Raw genomic sequence first — 22,929 nt, forward strand, 5'->3', positions numbered from 1 at the left:
AAGGGATCTAGCCAGGGTAAAATGGAACCAAAGACTGACAGGAAAACTGTAACAGAACAATGAATGATCTTTAAGGAAGAGATTTTTCAAGTATAGGCTAGGTACATCTAACAATGGTGAAAGGTAAGGGAGCCAAAAACAGAGCTCCTTGAATAATGAGGGAGATAAAGATGATGATAAAACAAAAAAAAAGAGGGTGTATGCTGCAAGCCAGCTGAATTCTTTAAGTGTTAACCAGGTCAAATGCAATAGATTGAGAGGGGAGGTGAACAGGAAACTAAGACGGGCAAAGAGAGAACATAAGAATAGAATGGCACTCAGCATAAGAGGGAACCGAAAAATCTTCTATCGGCATATTAATAGTAAGCGGATAGTAAGAGGTGGAGTGGGTCCTAATAGGGACAAAGAGGGTGATATATGTTTAGAAGCACAGGGCAAGGCTAGGATACTTAATGAGCTCTTTGTATCAGCGTTTACTAAGGAAAAGGAAGTTGACAAATATTGGGAGAAACAGAGATAATACAGGCAATAAATAGGGTGAAAATTGAGAGAAAGGAGACTAGAAAAGCTGACTATGCTGAGAGTGGATAGATCACCTGGTCTGAATGCCTTGTAGCCCAGGGTTATTGGAGAATGGCAAATGTGACATCCATATTCAAGAAAAGGTGTAAGAGCAGTCCCAGAAACTACAGGTTGGTCAGTTTAACATCCATAGTGGATAAGTTTTTAGAAACAATATTTTTTTTTAAAAATCAACAGGCATGTTGGGATATTTGAGCTAATTAAGGAGAACCAGTACAGATTTGTAAAAGGCAGGTCATGCTTGACCAAGCTAACTGAATTTTTTGATGAAGTAACAGAGAAGGTTGATGAAGGACATGCAGTGGATGTTGTCTGCCTGGATTTTAAGAAAGTGTTTGACAAGGTACCACATGGAACACTGGTTAACAAAATTGAGGCTCATAGAATAAGAGGGTCAACACCCAACTGGACAAAAAAATTGGCTTAAAGACAGAAAGCAGCGAATTGTCGTAAATAGTTATTTTCCAGACTGGAAGATGGTAGACAGTGGTGTTCTCTAAGGGTCAGTGCTACAATCACTGCTCTTCTTGCTATACATAAATGGCTTGGGCCTTGGAATACAGAGTAAAATTTCAAACTTTATTGATCATGCCAAACTTGGCACAGTGGTGAACAGTGAAGGTGATACAAATTACTTGCAACAGCTAGGCTAACAGAATGGGCGGACAAGTGGCAGATGGAATTTAATACAGAGAAGCATGAGGTTATGCATTTTGGCAGAAGGGTTGGTGAAATGTATTACAGACTTAATGGTACAGATCTAAAGAATGTGCAGGAACAGAGGGGCCTGGGCGGTATACGCATTGATCTTCGAAGGTTGAAGGACATATTGAGTGAGTGATTAGCAAAGCATATGTGATCTTGTGCTTCATAAACAGAGGCATTGAGTACAAAAGCAAGGAAGTTATGCTGAACCTTCATAAAGCTGGTTAGGCCCCAGTATTGTATCTAGTTCTAGTCACCATACTTGGAAGGGTGTGAGATGGTCCTCAAGGGTGCAGAGAATTACCAGGGATTTTAGGTACAAGGTTAGGTTGGAAAAGCTGGGGTTATTCTCCTTGGAGCCAAGTAGATCGAGGGGAGATTTGGTCGAGGTTTACAAGATTATGACAGACTGAGATAGGGTAGACAAGAAATAGCTCTTCCCTTTGTCTGATGGTACAAGGACTAGAGGACAAAGGTTTAAGGTCTTGGGCAAGAGATGTAAAATAGGAGAAAGAACTTTCTATGAACCCGATGCCCACGAGGATGATGGATTTGGAAACAATTAATGATTTCAAAAGTAAATTGGATGGGCACTTGAAGGAAATAAGCTTGATGGATTACGGGGATGAAGTGTGGGAATGGGATTGACTGGTTGGCTCTGCAGAGAACTAGCATAGATGCAATGAACCGAATGGCCTCCTGTGCCTTAAATCACTCTATAGTTAAACGGTCCATGCAACAGCCATGGCTCAGTCGTTATACTCTCGCTTCAAAGTCGCAAGATTCAAATCCTATTCAAGAGGCTTGAGCACTAAGCGTATGCTGAAACTTCAGGGCAGTTCCAACATGCGCTGCACTGGCAGAGGGGCAGTCCCGAGGGGCGCGCTGCACCGGCAGAGGGGCAGTCCCGAGGGGCGCGCTGCAACGGCAGAGGGGCAGTCCCGAGGGGCGCGCTGCAACGGCAGAGGGGCAGTCGCGAGGGGCGCGCTGCAACGGCAGAGGGGCAGTCCCGAGGGGCGTGCTGCAACGGCAGAGGGGCAGTCCCGAGGGGCGCGCTGCACTAAAGGGGTAGTCCCGAGGGGCGCGCTGTGCTGTTGGAGTGTACCCAAGAAGCGCGCTACACTGGCGGAGGTTCCTTTCAAATGAGATGTTAAACCAAGGCCCTGTGTTCCTTCTCAGATGAATATAAAGGGTCCCAATGACATTATTTTGAAGGGAGATGAGAATTGGCTCAGTCCTGGCCAATATTTATCCTCAACCAACATCAATTTAAAAATAGACGTTATCTGCTTTATAGAACCTTGCTTTTGAATAAATTGGCTGCCATGCTTCTTACATTACAATAGTGATTACACTTCAAAACATGAATAGGGCTGATGAGGGAAGTGCTTGCGAATTTGGAGCAGAGTCGGCCATTCAGCTCCTCAAGGTTGCTCCACCATTCAATAAGATCATGGCTGACCTGATTGTGCCTACATTCTGCCTACACACAATAACCTTATTCTTGAGAAACAAGGGAGCCAATCTACCTCTGCCTTAAAAATATTCAATGACCCTGCCTCCACCACTCTCTGGGAAAGAGAATTCCAAAGATTCACGACCCTCTTAACAGAAAAAAAATTTCTTCTCATTGCCGTCTTAAATGGGTATCCCCTTATTTTTAAACTGTGTCCCCTAGTTTTAGTCTCTCCCACAAGGGGAAATATCCTTTCAGCATCACATCTGTCAAACCCCTCAAGATCTTTTATGTTTCAATAAAATCACCTCTCAATTTTCTAAACTCCAATGGATACCAGCCCAGTCTGTCCAACCTTATTCCTAAGATAACCCCCATCCCAGGTATCAGGTGAGTGAACCTTCTCTGAGCTGTTTCTAATGAATTTATATCCTTTCTTAAATAAGGAGACCAAAACTGTACACAGTACTCTAGATGTGGTCTCACCAACTGCTGCACAACTGCATGGTTGATATTATGTATATGGAGTTTTACTAAATACCACATATTAGATCCATTCGCAAAATTAAAGCAAATGGGATTAAAGGGACAGTGGAAGCTTGGATTCAAAATTGGCTAAGGGATAGAAAGCACAGTCAATTTATGAATTTTTGCATTTCAGACTGGAAGGAAGTGCCCTAAGGGTCGGCATTAGAACCACTGGTCATTTTGATTTATATTAATGACCAGGACTTGATACATAGAGCATAATTTTGAAGTTTGCACATGACATGAAATTCAAACATGTAGTAAACAATGAGATGGATAGTAACAGACTTCAGTAGACAGACAGACTGGTCAAAGTACAAGGCAAATGCAATTTAGCACAGAGAAGTGTGAAGTTATGCATTTTGGTGGGAAGAATGAGGGGAAGCAATATGAGCTAAATGGTGCAATTTTAAAGAGGATGCAGGGACAGAAACCTGGGGTGCACATACATAATTTTGTAAAGGCAGGACAAGTTGAGAAGGCTGTTAAGAAAAAACACATGAGATCCTTAGCCTTATTAACAGAGTACAAAAGCCAGAAAGTTATGCTAAATCTTTACACTGGTTAGGCCCCAGCTGAGGCTTGTTCAAATCTGGGCACCACACTTTAGGAAAGGTGTCAAGGCCTTAAGAGACGATGCAGGAGAAATTTACTAGAATAGTACCAGGATGGGGGGACATTAGTTCGGTGGAGAGGCTGGAGAAGTTGGGAATGCTCTCCTTAAGGCAGAAAAGGTTAAGGGGTCATTTGTTCAAGGTGTTCAAAATCACGACGGGCTTTGATTAATTAAATCACAATATATTATGTTACGAATACTATGCAATGCTCGAGTAAATAAGGAGAAACTGTTTCCAGTGGCAGAAAGGTCAGTAACCTGAGGACATAGATTTAAGGTGATTTGTAAAGGAAGAGTCAGCACGAGGAACCCATTTTTTATGCTGAGTTGTTGTGATCTGGAATGCATTGTCTGAGAAGGCGGTGGAAGCAGATTCAATAGTAATTTTCAAAATTGAATTGGATAAATTCTTGAAGGGAAAATATTTCCATGGAGAAAGAGTAGCGGGAACAGTTGGATACCTCTACCAAAGAGCATGCACGCGAGACGGGGAAATTTATTTTTCATGGGATGTGGACGGTCACTGGCAAGGCCAGCATTTGTTGCCCATCCCTAATTGTTCTTGAACTGAGTAGCTTGCCAAGCCATTTCAGAGGGCAGTTAAGACACAACCACATTACTGAGAGTCGGGAATCACATGTAGGCCAGACCAGGTAAGGGTGGCAGGTTTTCCTCCCTAAAAGACATTAGTGAACCAGATGGGTTTTTATAACAATTAATGATAGATGCCACAGTCACCATTACTGAGACTAGCTTTATATTCCAAATTTATTAATTGAACTTAAATTAAATTCCACCAGCTGCCATGGTGGGATTTGAATCTGTGTCCCCACAGAATTCTGTCCCTGCATCCTCTTTAAAATTGTACCATTTAGCTCATATTGCTTCTCCTCATTCTTCCCACCAAAATGCATAACTTCACACTTCTCTGTGCTAAATTGCATTTGCCATGTACTTTGACCATTCTGGAGTTTGCCTCTAATTGACAATAATTCACTGGGACTCTGGATCACTACACCAGTAGTATAACCATTACATTACTGTCTCCCCTCCAATGGCCTCCTTATCTGCTTTATCATTTTATAACCGGCTGTAAATCACTTTGGGACATGAAGTTGTGAAAGGTGCTATTTTAATACAAGTTCTTTATTTATAACAGAAACCTTGCCTCTCTATTTTTCTGCCTCTGTATTTGTGAGCAACTTTCCCATTCCCTGTGCCCACCAATGGCAGAGTGCCTTCTGCCACATAGACCCTGCAGCACTCGTTTAAACGCACCCCTCTCTTCTTTTTGATGTTACTTTCTTCTCAACTAATTCTCCACATTCAAAAATTGATACTTTTTTCAATTTGTTTTTTTCTTTGCTGTAGTTGCCAATCTCAATTTTAAACACAAATCAACATTTTAGCCCTTGATCCCAAACCAACTGGTTCCCATGGACACACTCCAACCAGCCAAGTTAGCTGATATGAGTGGGGGCTATGCAACAGGTCACATACATCAGAAGTCTCAAGTGAAAGATCAGAAACAACACCCTCATTCTGGAGTTTGCCTCTATCTAATTGACAATAAGTCACCACAGTGGAAATAACTACTAACGCTTGATGACCAGATTATGACGTTCTTTAGTTGGAAGAACATCAACGTGCATTAGCTTCTCTTAGCCACCAAATTATTTATTCAAATTCAGCTACATAACTACCCATTTATCCTTAATCTTTTAGGTTACAAGCATTTACTAGAATGGTTCCAAGGATAAGAGATTACAATTACAGGGACAGACTGGAAAAATTGGAATTATTCCCTTTGGAGGAGAAGGCTAAGAGGAGATTTGATAGAGGTGTTTAAAATCATAGAGCTTAGATAGAGTAAATAAGGAGAAACTGTTTACAATGCCTGATCGTCAATAACCAGAGGGCACAGACCCAAGATGATTAGCAAAAGTCCCAGAGGTGACAGGAGGAAAAGCTTTTTAATGTAATGAGTAATTAGGATTTGAAATGCACTGCCTGATACGGTGGTGAATATCGATTCAATAGAAGCCTTTAAAAGGGAATTGGATAAATACTTGAAGGAGAAAAACACTGCAGAGGTATGGGAAAAGCAAGGCAGTGGGACGAACAGAATTGCTCTTCGAGAGAGCCCCACGGATTCAATGGGCCAAATGGCCTCTTTTGTGCTATACCATTTTGTGTTTCTTGCAGGACATGACAACACCTTTAATATGATTCTTAACAGCCTGCTTCAGTTGGGTTATGCTTATGCCTCCATTTCTTCTCTTCCTCGCCTTAAACCATAGGGCTATAAACCTGCATCAAGGAATATTTCATTAATGCACAAGAACAACAGGCCAGTTAGCTTAACATTTGTCATAGGGAAAATGTTAGGAGCTATTATTAAAAATGTTAGAGCAGGACATTTAGACAAATTCATGGTAATCAGGCAGAGTCAGCATGGTTTTGAGAGAGGGAAATCATGTTTAACCAATTTATTGGAGTTCTTGGAAGAAGTAACGTGCTGTGAATAAAGGGGAGCAGGTGAATGTACTATACTTAGATTTCCAGAAGGTATTTGCTAAGGTGCCACATCAAAGATTATTGCAGAAAATAAAAACTCATGGTGTCAGGAGTAACATATTGGCATGGACAGAAGATTGGCTAGCTAACAGGAAAAAAGAGAATAGGCATAAATGGGTCATTTTCAGGTTGGCAAAATGTGGCGAGTGAAGTGCCACAGGGATCAGTGCTGGGGCCTACTTCTGCTCCTAGTTCGTATGCAACAATGTGCCCCATCCAGAATAATGAGCATTAACCTTTACCTACCAGCTGGTTGATCTGAGAGAAGGAGGGGTTCTGAATATGCAGCCTGTCTGTTGCAATCCGATTCAGCGCCGTGTTATCAAGGACAACCTTAGAGACCAAAACAGCAGTATTTTAATGGCCTGCACAATTCAACATATCACTCTACTAGTCCATCCCCAGAGGTCAATGCAAGACATTAACCCCTCCAGACATTACTGCACCAAGTTCAACCATTCCACCTGCAGTCGTTTACCACACAGTCTGCGTTCTGAGTCAGTCTCTTCAGCGTCAGGAGTGAGTTATAAGGCTGCACCACTACATCACTCATCTCATCCTGATTAGGGAAAACAGAGTAGGTCTGCACCAGTTTCTTTGGGTACCTGCAGGGATTTAACACAAATATATTAGAGCATTCTGAACAGTTTTCTAAAATTTTGGAATATTTAGACTTTCACAGTCAGTTTACCAAAATAAACACCACATAAATCTCATACAGGTCTTGGTAGCTAATCACTAAATCAATGACTTAGATGAAGGGGTCAAGTGTACTATATCCACGTTTGCTGATAATACAAAGCTAGGTGGGAAAGTAAATAATGAAAACACAGAAGATGCAAAGGGATAAAGACTCGTTAAGTGAATGAGCAAGGTGGCAAATGGAGTATAACATTGAGAGGTGTGAAATAGTCCACTTTGGTAGGGAGGATGGAAAAGCAGCATATTTTTTCAAAAAGTGAGAGATTAGTTTTCAGAGTAATTTGAGTGCCCTTGTACACAAATCACTTGGAAGTAGAGGAAGAACTTAGGAAGGCAAATGGTATGTTAGCCTTTATTGCATGGGGGTTGAACTAAGAATAAGGAACTTTTACTGCAGTTATTATAAGGCTTTGTTGAGACCACACTTAGTTTTGGTCTCCATTCCGAAGGAAGGATATTCTTGCCTTAGAGACAGAGCAATGCAAGTTCACTGGATGTGATTTCTGGATGAAAGGAGAGATCGAGCAGAATGGGCCTGTATTCTCTCTCTCGGGATGATCTCATTAATTCTGAGAGAGTGTGACATGCACAGACTGTTTCCTCTGACTGGAGGATTTAGAACCAGTTGTCATAGTCCTAGGATAAGGGATTGGCTATTTAGTGCTGCAATGAGGAGAAATTTATTCAGTCAAAGGATTGTGAATCTTCTGAATTCTCTACTCAGAGAATTATGGATGTTGATGTTGAGTATAATCAAGTAGTATTTTAATGGCCTGCACAATTCCTATGATCAATAGATTTCGGACACTAAAGGAATCAAGGGATCTGGGAATAGGAGGAGAAGTGGAATTGATGTAGCTATTATCTTACTGAATGGCAGATCAGGCTGAATGGCCTATTCCTCCTACTATTTCTCATGTTCTTCTGTAACAGGTGCTTGGAGCTTCGTGAGACATTTCTTGACAGGCATGTTGCTAATCTATGAACCAGGTAAGACAAACTCAACAAAAAAAATACCAGTCATTCGCGTCGCAAGCTGGAACTTAAGGAACATGAGCCCTGGCCTTACTGATGACTTTCTGCAGGTTGATGGCGCATGAAGGACAGCTGTGATTGACAAATAACTTACAAGGCTTAATGTGGACATTGCTGCGCTGCAAGAAACTAGTCTCGCTCAAAATGGATCCCTTAACAAGAAACAACACCTATGCTTCCGGCAGGAGAAAACTCAAGAGGCAGCACATGAACATGGAGGGTTTCACAGTAAAAAAAAACAGTACTTGCGATGACTGAATTTCCCACAAAAGGCTCAAAGAGGCTTCTTACTCTTCAACTGTCAACAAGCACAGGCCCAATTAACTTCATGTGCATCTATCCCGATACTCACCTCCACCCCAGATGTCAATGATCGATTCTGAGACATAACACTGACATCAACAGAATTCCCAGCACTGAGGGACTGTACCTCCTAGGGGACTTCAATGCAAGTGTGGGTAACGACTATAGAGCTTGGCCAATGTGCAAATGGCACCAGGGAATCAGCTAGATGAACGAAAATGGACAGAGGTTGCTGGAGCTATGCTGTTACCACAGATTCTGTGTGACAAACAGCTACTTCCAAGCCAAACTGTCTCACAAGGTGTCCTAGAGACATCCGAGATCATGCCCCATTCACCAGCTAGGTCTCACCATCACCAAACATACCACCCTCAACAACGTCCTCATCACTCATAGCTATCACAGCACAGACTGTGACACTAACCACTCTCTGGCATGTAGCAAGATCAGGTTTCAGCCAAGGAAACCTTGCCAGTCCAAGGAGAAAGATCATCCTCAGATCAATACCTGCCGTACCACTGACCCAGAGAGTACTCAGGAGTTCAACACCCTTGATCAGGTTTTTTCGGACAACAACACTCAAGGCCAGAGTGCAGTGTCAAAGTGGGATCATCTACACAACACCATCTACAATTCTACGCTCACTGCGTATAGGAAGTGATCATAGGAATGCTGACTGGTTTGAGGCTTATTGGACTGAAATGAAGCTAATTACTGGAACCAAGAGGAGAGTGCTCATGAACTATAAGCAAGTCCACAGCAAAAAAAAATTTAGATACTCTCAAAGCAGTCAGAATCAAGTCTCAGCAGACTGCTTTGCACTGCACTAATCAATACTGGTTGAAACTCTGCAACAGCATACAATTTTCTGCTGAATCCAGGGATGCAAGATGAAAGTATGGAGGAATCAAGAAAACAATAGGCAGAGCAGCAACCATATCAGTGCCTTTGATGACAAAGGCAGAGGTGATCATCACTGAACATAGCAAACAGATGGAAAGGTGGGTGGAGCACTCTCTCAAACTCTATGCAATGGAGAATACTGTCATTGAAGAAGCTTTCACTGCCATTACAGACTTTCCTGTCATGAAGGAACTGTCCATTGCAGGAGAGCTCAGGCCATTGACCGTCTTGTCTGTGGTAAAGCCCTAGGAAACAATGGCATTCCATCTGAAATCATCAGAAGTGGAAAACCAGCACTGCTGCAGCTTCTCCATGAGCTTTTGTCTCTCTGCTGGAAGGAAAGGTTTGTGCCTCAAGACACATGTTGCAAAAATAGTCAGCTTGTACAAAAACAAAGGGGATTTCAGTGACTGCAACAATTACTGAGGCATCTCCTTGCTAAGTATTGTGGGGAAGGCCTTTGCTCATGTTGCTCTGACCATATTGCAGACCCTGGCATCACACATCTACCCTGAGTTTGTGTGGTTTTAGAGCGGGCAGAACAACAGTTGACATGATTTTCTCACTTCAGCATTTACAAGAGAAGCACTGCAAACCATGCAGACCATTTTACATTGGCTTTAGACCTCAGCAAGGACTTCGACCAGTCAGCGGGAACGGACTCTTTAAACCAGGTATCATTTTTGATTTCCACAAGAATACGCACAATTCCATCAGTTAAAACGGAGCATCATCAGAGGCTTTCAAGACCACCAGCGGGGTAAAGCAGGGCTGTGCCCCGGACCAACTCTCTTTGGCATATTTTTCTCTATGTTGTTATTGTATCCTTTCATTGACTCAAATAAGGGTGTCTACCTGCATACCAGAGCTGACAGAAAGCTATTCAACATGGCAACACTGCACGCCAGGACCAAAGTGCATAATGCCTTGCTTCTTGAGTTGCTGTTTGCTGATGACGCCACGCTGGCGTCCATACTGCAGTTCACTTCCAGCAGCTTGAAGATTGGATCTCCCAAGCCTGCAAGGAGTTTGGACTGACAATCAGTGTCAGGAAGACCAAAGTTATGGGCCAAGACATAGAGGCTCCACCTTCCATCAACATTGATAACCTCACTCTGAAAGTTGTTGACAGCTTCACAGACCTTGGATCAGCAATTACCAGCAACCTGCCCCTTGGTGCTGAAATAAGCACCAGGTTTGCCAAAGTTACAGCTGTCTGTCAAAGTTTAGAAGTTGAGTGTGGACCAGCAACAAACTAATTGAAAATACAAAGCTCCATGTGTACCAGGCTTGTGTTCTCAGCATCCTCCTTTACAGTAGCGAGGCATGGACAACTTATGCAAACCAAAAAAATGTGGCTGAACAGCTTCCACCTCCTCAGATGAATATTGTGCATCTCCTAGCAAGACAGAGTGAGGTACACCAGCGTACAGGGATCCCTGGCATGTGTACCCTTGAGTCAGCGGCGACTCTGTTGACAGGGTTATGTGAGCCGAATGAATTACAGGCGGATCCCCAAAGACATACACTATAGCAAGCTTGCCACCAACAGTCACCCCTGTCTGCAATACAGGACGTCTAAAAGCAAGATCTCAGGTTGACCAGGATCGGAGTCGATACATGGGAAGTCCCCGCTGCTGACAGGACTGCCTGGAGACAGGAAGGATGTGGAAAAAGCAAACGGCAAAAGAAATGACCAGATGGCAGAAGAGAGAGCCCGCTGGAAAGAAAAAAAAACAAGTCATCCTCAGGCCAATGCTGTTCACCTTGCCAGCTGAGGAAGGGACTGTCACTCACAAATCGACTTCTACAGCCACAACAGACAACATTCAATACAGAAGTGGCATGCAACCTGGGCGCAGTCCATCATCTCCCGAGACAAAGGTCTAACTTCTATAATGGAGGAGAGAGTACTTTAAAAAAAATCTAATCTACTTCTCTTTCTCCCAATCCAGCATGGAGACAGAGAGACAACCACTTTTTACAGCAGTTAATGGTTCATATCTACAGTAAGTGCTGTCACTTACCTGTCATTTAACTTCTCTAGGAGGTAGGAGCCCAGTCCAGAACCTGTTCCACCAGCAATGGAATGACACAAAACAAAGCCCTATAGCCAAAAACAGGACAATATAGCAAAAAACATTACTGTTCAAACTGGTTTCGCAGTGTTGACACAAATTACAGCACAAGCTGATACAGTTTAAACACACAGCAGAGTCCAAACTCAAAAATCAACGGTCAATAAAGGAGATTTTGGTAATTACTGCAGTTAGTCAGTACAGCAAAAACAACCTTCTAAATTTTTAAAAATACATAAAAGGCATGTACATTTTCTAAAGGCCTATGAGACATGAAACAAGCCTAATGTGGTACTCTGCCATACTGACCAGCATACCTCAGGATCAATCTCAATTTGTACTGAGTTAGCTTATATTAGTTGAGGTGATTGGAGAAATGTGACTTTTTTTTTATTCATTCACAGGATGTGGGCTTCGCTGGCTGGGCCAGCATTTATTGTCCATCCCTAGATGCCCTTGAGAAGGTGATAGTGAGCTGTCTTCTTGAACCGCGGCCGTCCATGTGGTGTAGGTACACCCACAGTGCTGTTAGGGCACTAATTTGCTGAATGAGACCATAGGAAATATGAGTAGGCGGCAATTTGGCCCATTGAGCCTGCTCCATCACTCAATAAGATGATGGCTGATCTGACTGTGGCCTTGACTCCACTTTCCTGCTTGTCCCCCCATAACCCTTAACTCTCTTGTCGATCAAAAGTCCAACTAAACCTTAAATATATTCAATGACTCAGCTTCCACTCCTTTCTGTAGAAGGGAATTTCAAAGACTAAACGACCTTCAGAGAAGAAATTCCTCTCATTTCTGTCTTAAATGGCAGGCCCCTTATTATTAAACTGTGTCCCCAGTACTAGATTTTCCCATGAGGGGAAACATCTTCTCACCAACTACCCAGTCAAGCCCCCTCAGAACTTTATATATATCTCAATATCATCTCTCATTCTTCTAAACTCCAATGAGTATAGGCCCAACCTGCTCAACCTGTCCTCATGAGACAACCCTTTCATCCCATGAATCAGCCAAATGAACCTTCTTTGACCTTCCAATGAATGCATATCCCTCCTTAAAAGGAGACCAAAACTATACACCGTACTACAGGTGCGGTTCCACAACTTTGTAGCAAGACTTCCCTATTTTATACACCATTCCCCTTGAAATGAAGGTTAACATTCCATTTGCCTTCCTAATTACTTGCTGTACCAGCATGCTATCTTTTTTGTGATTCATATACAAGGACACGCAGATCGCTCTATACTGAAGCATTCTGCAGTCTCTGTCCATTTAAATAATCTGTTTTCTATCCTTCCTGCAGAGTGGACCTCACATTTCAACATTGAAGTCAATTTGCCAATTTTTTGCTCATTCACTTAGCCTATATGCCTTTGTAGGCTCTTTGTATTGTCCTCACTACTTGCTTTCCTACCTATCTTTGCATCATCAGCAAACGTGGATACAATACAGTCTGTTCATGTCATTAATGTAGGTTGTAAATAGTTAAGGTCCCAACACTGACCCCTGTGGCACTCCACTAGTTGCAGTTTGCCAACCTGGAAATGATCCATTTATCCGAACTCTCAATTTCCCGTTAGTTAACCAATCCTCTTGTTATGAACGATGCAGTTGGTAAAACGGAGTTATTTAAAGCGTCTCGGGGGAAACTTTAAACAACTGTCATTATCAATAATTTTAAGTGTTATGTTTGAGATGTGACTCTAAACTCGGGAATCAGGCCCCTAGTTCTCGAGGTTTTACATTAAATTCAGTGAAACATTTTATTAATTTACACAGGTTAAAATATATACACATGGCTACAAATTACGACGATCACAACTTTAACAAATTCTCATGATTGGTGTAGAGGGAGCGAAATTTTTAAAATGCATCCAGGAGAGTTTTTTAAGCCAGTACGCAGAAGGTCCTACAAGAGAGGGGGCGATCCTGGACTTAATTTTAGGGAATGAAGCCGGGCAAGTGGTAGAGGTATCAGTGGGGGAACATTTTGCAGATAGTGATCATAACTCCGTTAGAGTCAAGGTTGTTATGGACAAGGGCAAGAATGGGTCAGAAATCAGAGTTCTAAATTGGGGGAAGGCCGATTTTAATAAGATCAGATATGATTTGGCCAGAGCGGACTGGAAGCAGCTACTTTTAGGTAAATCCGCGTCAGAGCAGTGGGACTCATTCAAGAAGGAAATAGGGAGAGTACAAGGCCAACATATTCTAGTAAAGATAAAGAGCGGGACCAACAAATCCAGGGAACCCTGGATGTCGAGGGATACACAGAATTGGATAAAGAGAAAAAGGGAGGCTTATGGCAGATACCGAGGGCTCAAAACAGCGGAAGCCCGAGAGAAGTATAGGATGTGTAGGGGGGAGCATGAGAAAACATTGGCAGGTAAAATAAAGGAAAATCCAAAGTTATTTTACAAGTACATTAAGAGTAAGAGGATAACTAAGGAAAGAGACGGGCCCATTAAGGACCATCGTGGTAATTTGTGTGGAGCTGGAAGACGTAGATAGGGTTCTAAATGAATACTTTGTGTTGGTGTTCACAAGTGAGGGACGACGTGGGTATGGAAATCAGATAGAAGGACTGTGATATAATTAAAGAAATTAGCATAGAAAGAGAGGAGGTTCTAAGTGGTTTGGCAGGCTTAAAAGTAGATAAATCTCCAGGCCCGGATGAAATGTATCCCAGGCTGTTGAGTGAGGCAAGTGAAGAGATAGCAGGGGCACTGGCAATAATTTTCAATACCTCTCTGGCCACAAGAGAGGTGCCAGAGGACTGAAGGACAGCCAATGTGGTACCGTTATTCAAGAAGGGAGGAAGGAATAACCAGAGAACTACAGGCCAGTCAGTCTAACCTCAGTGGTGGGGAAACTATTGGAAGCAATTCTGAGGGACAGAATTAATCTACACTTGGAGAGGCAGGGATTAATCAAGGACAGTTAACATAGTTTTGTTAAGGGGAGGTCAACGTCTGACTAATCTGATCGAATTTTTCGAAGAGGTGACCAGGTGTATAGGTGAGGGCAATGCATTTGACGTAGTCTACTTGGACTTCAGCAAGGCTTTTGATAAGGTCCCACATGGGAGACTGATAACGAAGGTAAGAGCCCATGGGATCCAAGGCAATTTGGCAAACTGGATCCAGAATTGGCTGAGTGACAGGAAGCAGAGGGTGATGGTCGAGGGGTGTTTTTGTGACTGGACACCAGACACAAGGCAAAGCATTTTCACCTTACAAATTCAAAATAAGGTTATTTTCATTGCGGAGCCAGTTGGAGGCTTGCAGCTGCCTTTTGATTTTACATTTCCTCTGCCTGTACATCCGAAAACTACTGAATGTTAATTCTCATTGTATCAACGACCTCTTTGAACTTCACCTTTTAACAATGAAACCCCTTTCATGATACCAATTTTATTAGTAATATAAACATCTTGCTTGGTAGCTGCTAGAAAGGTGGCAATTTTCACCCCACTTCGTGCTCTATTCAAAAAATGCAAATGCATGCCATCTCTCTTACATATCAAACTAGTACATATCAAAGCACCCAGACTAGCTGGCTTTAATCCAATTAAGACACACCCACAGACTAAACCTCTATTTTAAAAGAAAAATATTTTCCAAAATATTATATACATTAATAGCTTCATGACACCTCTATCCATGCTAATATATCATCCCCAACACCATAAGCTCTTACACAAAAACAAAATACTGCAGATGCTGGAAATTTGAATTTAAAAAAGCAAATAAATGCTGGAAATACAGGCAACGTCTGTGGAGAGAAACAGAGTTAATATTTCAGGTTGATGTCCCTTCATCAGAACAGAAGGAGGAAAGAAAGATAAGAGTTTTTAAGTCAGAAGAAGGATGGGTAAGGGGCAGGAAGAATAAAGTGGAAGTTCTAGATTGGGTGGAGGGCAGGAGAGATTAACTAACAAAAGATTTCATGATGCAAAAGCCAAGAGAGTGGCAATGGATGTTGTAAAAGGACAACGATATGCCCAGATGAGGTGTGAATGGCTATATAGTACCCATCTGAAGGCAACATGAAAGGACAAAGAACAAAACAAGCCAGCAAAAAAAACAGAAACAGAACAAGATAGAGGCAGAGGTTATGATCTAAGGTTGCTGAAACTCAATATTGAGTCTAGAAAGTTGGAGAGAGCCAAGATAAAAGATGAGGTGCTGTTCCTTGATTTTGAATTGAACTTTACTGGAACACTGTAGCAGGCCATGGACAGAAAGGTCAGAGTGGGAGGGAGGTGGAGAATTAAAATGACAAGTGACAGGAAGCTCAGGGTCATGCTTGCGGAATGGACGGAAGCGTTCTGCAAAGCGGTCACCCAGTCTATGTTTGGTCTCCCTGTCATGAAGTGATCGCTTAATTGGATTAAAACCAGCTAGTCTGGGTGCTTTGACGTATAGTAGTTTGAGATGTTAATTTGATAAATGTAAGTCAGAAGGTAAAGACTACATTTGCATTTGTTGAATAAACCATTCAAAAGAAGGGAGTAAAATCTTGCACCTTGCTTGGAAACATCAAGCAATGTGTTCATATTACTAATAAAATTGGTGGAATGAAAGGGTTATTGTTAGGAGAGGTAAAATTTTTAAAAAGCCTAGTAATACAATGGAAAATTTACATTCAAAGGGAAAGCTAGGTATAAACCGAGAGGAGTTTGTGTGTATGAGTTAGAGGCATTTAAGATCTAACCAGCCTGTAAGCCTAGGACTGTTCGCAAAGGAACCTCATTTCGAATTTGTAATGTCAAATGTGCTTTGCCTCGTGTCTGTTTAAAGTCTATGGATTATTGTTGCCTTGGTGAAGATTTATCTGGGAGTGATTAATTTGGGGATTTGTTTAAAAGTTATTATGGTAGTAATTTGTAGACATGTGTGTGTGTTTAATTTCTTGGTAAATTAATAAATGTTTAATTTAGTTTTATATAAAAAACCTCTTGAGGATTGGTGATTATATTCCTGAATTCAGAGCTGCATCTGAAACATACCAATTGAAAATACAGGTTATGACAGTTGTTCAAGTTTCCCTCTGGGATTTAAACAACTCAGTCTTTACCAACTGCTATGTCACAACACTCTCCATTGTAGAGATCACATCATGAACAACTAATACAGTATACCAAATTGAAAGATGCATAAGTAAAATTGTGGTTTCACTTGGAAGGAGCTCTTAGGTTTAGGAACATAGGAACAGAAGGCCATTCAGCCCATTGAGCTTGCTCTGCCATTCAATACGACCATGGCTAATCGAACACTTCAATGCCTTTTACCCACACTATCCCAATAACTCTTTACGTCATTGTTAATCAGAAATCTACCAATCTCTACCTTAAACATATTCAATGACTGAGCTTCCACAGCCCTCTGGGGAAGAGAATTCCAAAGATTCACAAACCTTTGAGTAAAGAAATTTCTCCTCATCTCGGTCCTCAGTGGCTTCCCCTGCTTTCTGAAATTGTGGCCCCTGGTTCTGGACTCCCCAACCAGAGGAAACATCTTACCTGCATTTACCCTATTCTTTTAAGTATTTTGTAGGTTTCAATGAGATCACCTCTCATCCTTAGAAACTCTAGAGAATACAAGCCCAGTTTCCCCAATCTCTCCCCAGAACAAGTCTGGTGAACCTTCGTTGCATTCCTTCTACGGCAATAATATCCTTTCTGAGGTAAGGGGACCAAAATTGCACACAGTACTCCAGGAGCGGTCTAACCAAGCTTCTATACAATTGAAGCAAGACTTCACTACCCCTGTACTCAAATCCTCTTGTGATAAGGCTGCACCTACATGTTAGCTTTCAGCGACTTATGGACAAGGACACCCAAGTCCCTTTACACATCTACATTTTCTAATCTCTTACCATTTAGGAAATACTCTGCATGTCTGTTCCTTCTACCAAAGTGAATAACCTCACATTTTTCCACATTATATTCCATCTGCCATGTTCCTGCCCACTCACTAAGTCTGTGCAAATCCTCCTGTAACTGCTTTACATCTCCCTCACAACATACATTCCAGCCTAGCTTTGTATCATTCGCGAACTTTGAAATATTACATTTGGTCCCCACATCCAAATCATTGATAAACAGTGAGCAGCTGAGGCCCAGGTACTGATCCTTGCTATACCCCACTAGTTCAAGCCTGCCAATGCGAGAATGAACCGCTTATTCCTACTCTGTTTTCTGCCTGTTAGGCCAATCCTTAATTTACACCAGTATATTGTCTCCTATCCCATGTGCTTTTATTTTGCTAATCAACCTCCTTGGGGGACTCTGACAATACAAGTGGAGGATTGGCTAACTAATAGAAGACAGAGAGTTGGGATAAGTGGGCATTTTCAGGATGGCAACCTATAACTAGTGGAGTGCCACAGGGATCAGTGCTGGGGCCATAATTATTTACAATATACAGTAATGACTTGGATGAGGGAAATTAATGTACTATTGCCAAGTTTGCGGATAACACAAAAATAGGTGGGAAGGCAAATGTTGAGGACACAGAGTCTACGGAGGGATATAGACAGGTTATGAGTGGGCAAAAACTAGGCAGATGGAATACAATGTGGGAAAATGTGAGGTTATGCATTTAGGCAGGAAGAATAGGGGAGCTGAATATTTTTTAAATGGAGAAGGACTGCAGAAAGCTGCAGCACAGACGGATTTGGGGGTCCTCGTGCATGAATCACAAAAAGCTAGCATACAAGTTCTATAGGTAATTATGGAAGGCAAATGGAATGTTGGCCTTTATTTCAAAAGGAATGGAGTATTAAAATAGAGAAGTCATGCAAATATTATACAAGGCACTAGTTAGACCACACCTAGAATACTGTGAACAGTTTGGGTCTCCTTATCTAAGGAAAGATATACCAGCATTGGAGACAGTCCAGGGAAAGCTCACTAGGTTGATCCTGGGTATGGAGGGATTTTCTCATGAGAAAAGGTTGAGTAGATTGGGCCTGTACTCACTGGAGTTTAGAAGAATGAGACATGACCTTATTGAAACATACAAGAGTCTAAGGGGGCTTTGACAGGATATTTGCTGAGAGGTTGTTTCCCCTTGTGGGAAAGTCTAGGGCCAGAGGGCATAATCTCAGAGTAAGGGGTCGCCCATTTACGACGGATATGAGGAGGAATTTCTTCTCTCAGAGGATAGTGAATCTGTGGAATTCTTTACCGCAAAGGGCTATAGGAATTGGGTCCTTAAGTATATTCAAGGCTGAGGGAGACAGATTTTTAATCAGTCAAGGAATCAAGGGTTATGGGGAAATGGCAGGAAAGTCGAATTGAGGATTATCAGATCAGCCATGGTCTCACTGAATGGTGGAGCAGATTTGATGGACCGAATGACCTACTTGTGCTCCCACGTCTTATGGTCTTAAAGCGGTGGAAGGTATTGTCAACAGTGCTATCAAGTGGCATTTACACAGCAATAACCTGTTCACTGATGCGCAGTTTGGGTCTGTCCCAGGTGCTCAGGGCCACCCAGCTGCTGAATCCACTGTCGCTGCATCAAAGTCCTGGAACTCCCTCCCTATCAGCACTGTGGATGTGCCTAAACCACATGGACTGCAGCGGTTCAAGAAGGCAGCTCATCACCACCTTCTCAAGGGCAATGAGGAATGGGCAATAAATGCTGGCCTAGCCAGCGATGCCCACATCCTGTGAAAGAATAGAAAAAACTACTTTTTATTCTTGATTTCTGTGGCTTTTAGTTAAACTAGGCAGGAACACTCATAATGGCATGGTCGGGTATGTTTTTTTGAGGGTGTTATTAAGATAGACTAAGACTTTAACTCTGCATCTTGCCATCTGATACCTGATCTAAATATGCCAAATCTTCACATTGAATAATAATACTGCAGTGTTCACTGTCCTGTCCCGCACTGACATCATTCACCTTGACTAAAATGGAGTTACTGCAGTTTGAACAGATGCATATAATAGCTTAGTACAGAAAATACACAGCATTATAACAGACTGAACAAATAAACTCAATTCGCACATTCCAACTGCGAAATGTCTACACCTCTTATGTGCTCAGAGTACTGTGTATAAACGGCTCATGTCAAAAATAGAACATCGCTGCAAATTGAAGTCAGGATATGTTTGTTGGTCTCAAGATCATAAGGTTCAGGCTTCTGTTAGAAAACATGTGATATACCCAAGGGTAGCCTACCATTTTTCTTATGTTTATTGACTCAACCAAGTGCTTGTTTGGCCAACTATGGGGAGGCAGTGGCATAGTGGCATTGTCACTGGACTAATATTCCAGAGACCCAGGGTTCGAATCCTGCCACGGCAGATGGTGGAATTTGAATTTGATAAAAAGTCTAATGATGACCATGAAACCATTGCCAATTGTTGCAAAAACCCATCTGGTCTGCTAGTGTCCTTTAAGGAAGGAAATCTGCTGTCCTTACCAGGCCTGCCCTACATGTGACTCCAGACCCACAGCAATGTAGTCGACTGTTCAAAATGCCCTCTCAACAAGGGAAATTCGGGATGGGCAATAAATGCTGGCCTAGCCAGCGACGCCCACATCCAATGAATAATAAAAAAAATCATCTCATGGATGAGGCAATAAATAGTACTTTTGCCTCATTTTAGTCACTGTGTCACAGGTTTAATAGATTTGAAACACAAGGTTGGGTGGAGACTCTATACATATCAATCATAAGGCTGACTAGTGCTTACAAAACTGGGCCTTCCCATAACTCTCACACCATGAAGGCTTTGTTTTTAAAGAATTCAAGAATCTTGTTGATTGAAATGTTTAAACAGGTAACTGATGAGGTGACTGCTGATAAACCACACAGCTTATTAAGAATTATTGTACAAAGTTCAACGGAGTATCTAAAAATGGACTAAAAGCAAGGACTTACCTCCAAACTGTCACTTCCATCTGCCTCTCGGTCAATAATATCAAAAATGTCCTCATGGATTTTCTCACCCTATTCAGAGTAAGAAGAAAAGACATGACCACAACTCTTAAAAATAAAGGGCTTCTCTCACAAAGGAGCTGACTGACCATGAAAGTCAAATACACCCACTTATAGAACCATAGAAAAGTTATGGTACAGAAAGAGGCCATTCAGCCCACCGTGTCTGCGCCAGCCACAGGATGGACGCCAAGCAAATACAACACATGCAACCCATCTGGCAGTCTCCATCAGATGTATAACGAATCATACAATTCAGAGAGTTCTGCAGAGGAACTTAGAGGAACAGATTCTTGTGAATGGATGTAGTTGCATAGTGGGGAAGAGTAATGCGATTTAGGGGAATAGGTTCACAGGACATTAAAGGGAGCTGAAGTTGGAAAAGGTTGTAAAAAAAATCAAATAGAATTATCAATTTCCTATAAGAGCATAAGAAATATCAAGCGATATAGAATATAAAATCCAAGAGGTAATGATAAGCCAAAGTAAAACCTTAAGATCTCACTTAGAGTAAATACTGTGTGCTATGTTGGGCTCCACGCCACTGAGGATATTAAACTTTTAGAGAGAGTACAATGTTGATTCTTGAGAAACCTACCTGAAAGGAGGAAATATAAATAGGGAGAAAGACTTTTAGCAGAACATATTATAGGGCAACTTAACAGAAGTATTTAAAATGATTGAAGAATGAAACGGCAGCTAGAAGCAGACTATTTTACAGTGGCTGAGGTGTCTAGAATGACAGGGCACAGCTTCTAAATTAAATGCAAGGGATTTGGAACAAAGGACAGGAAAAACTCCACACACAGAAGGAAAAGCTGATGAAGGGATGTGGAACAGGGTGGCCAAATGTGATTAAAATCATTTGCTCATGTGGAGGGTAAACATGGATGTGGACAGGTTTGGTTGAATGGCTTGCTTCTAAGTTGTAGTTTTATTATCATTTTAAACAATGAGTGTACCTGAGAGTAGCCACTGGCCCAGTTGTTGCCTGCACCTCCGCCATGCTCCGACAGGTAGATATTCTCTGGGTTGTACAGGTTGGCATAGGGTGAATTCAGGATGGAATGAATCACACGAGGCTCCAAATCTAATAGCACAGCCCTTGGGATATAATGCTCATCATCTGCCTAAACAAACACATATTAGACTGACCACACATTGAATCATAAAGGAGAGTCAGATGCAATCAATGTTTTTTGTAAAAACAATGAATAAAGTAAAAGTTAGATCCACGTAATGACTATTTTTATAAAATTTTTTAATTTGTTTCAGAGGTCGGTAAAATTTTCTGAGTTGACTGGTTTGCGAGAGAGGATCACGAGGTAAATACCATATTGGTCTGGAATCATTTGTGAGCCAGTTTTTTTTTTGCAACGTGTTCATTTTTTCTGTTGCTTTCTCACAAATTACCAAATTTATTAAACAAGATTTCATAATTTACCATGATGGAGTTTGAACTCAAAACCTCTAGGTTGCTAGTCTAGTACCATAACCGCTGGACTAGCATGTTCAATGTGCAACTTCAAATGCACTCTTTGATAAGAGAACTCAGGATTAGGAAAACGTGTCTAGTAAGCACTATTCACCTTAATCTCATCAAGTTAGCTCACCTCGTTGCAGGTGGCCTCCTGGAACTGACAAGTTTGCCATCTGAATGGCAGACATGGCTTAGTTTAACACATTTGTGTCAAATGTGTTAGGTTAGGCTTGGACCCACTAGAATTTAGAAGAGTAAGAGGCGACTTAATTGAAACCTTTAAGATCTTAAGCGGTCTTGACAGGGTGGATGTGGAGGGGATGTTCCCTCTTGTGGGAGAATCTAGAACTCGGGGGGTCACTGTCTAAAAATAAGGGGTCGCTCATTTAAGACAGAGATGAGGAGAATCTTTTTCTCTCACAGGGCTGAGTGTCTTTGGAACTCTCTTCTTCAAAAGGTAATAGAAGCATTTGAATATTTTTAAGGCAGAGCTAGATGGATTCTTGATTAGCAAGGGGTGAAAGATTATCAGGGGCAGGCAGGAATGTGGGGTTGAGGTTACATTCAGGTCAGCTATAATCTTATTGAATGGTGGAGCAGGCTCGAGGGGCCGAGTGGCGTACTCCTGCTCCTAATTCGTATGCTCGTATGTAAAGATTTGAATACAAAAGTAGGAAGGTTATGCTTTAGTTATAAGGGGCATTGGTGAGACCATATCTGGAGTATTGTGTACAATACTCATCGCCTTATTTAAGGCATTGCATTGGAAGCAGTTCAGAGAAGGTTTACTAGACTAATACCTGGATGGGAGGGTTGTTTTATGAGGAAAGGCTGGACAGGCTAGGCTTGTATCCACTGGAGTTTAGAAGAGTAAGAGATGACTTGATTGAAACATATAAGATCCTGAGGGGTCTTGTCAGGGTGGATGCAATTTAGGGTCTAGGACTGGGGGGGGGGGGGGGGGGGGGGTCACTGTTTGAAAATAAGGGGTCGCATATTT

The 22,929-nt window shown here is 41.9% G+C and overlaps 1 protein-coding gene across 1 annotated transcript in view; it reads right to left on the reverse strand.

The window, feature by feature from the left end:
- Positions 1–22,929, reverse strand: part of tubg1 (tubulin, gamma 1) — a 61,053-nt gene that overhangs the window by 25,833 nt on the left and 12,291 nt on the right. Inside the window, exons 3-7 of the mRNA XM_078529131.1 lie at positions 21,412–21,579; positions 20,393–20,461; positions 11,435–11,514; positions 6,943–7,069; positions 6,711–6,797 (exon numbers count right to left, since the gene is read on the reverse strand). Of these exons, the coding sequence (XP_078385257.1) occupies positions 6,711–6,797; positions 6,943–7,069; positions 11,435–11,514; positions 20,393–20,461; positions 21,412–21,579 (531 nt within the window). The remainder of the gene's footprint in view (positions 1–6,710; positions 6,798–6,942; positions 7,070–11,434; positions 11,515–20,392; positions 20,462–21,411; positions 21,580–22,929) is intronic.

Source organism: Cetorhinus maximus, chromosome 25 (assembly GCF_964194155.1).
Source record: "Cetorhinus maximus chromosome 25, sCetMax3.hap1.1, whole genome shotgun sequence".
NCBI lineage: Eukaryota > Metazoa > Chordata > Chondrichthyes > Lamniformes > Cetorhinidae > Cetorhinus > Cetorhinus maximus.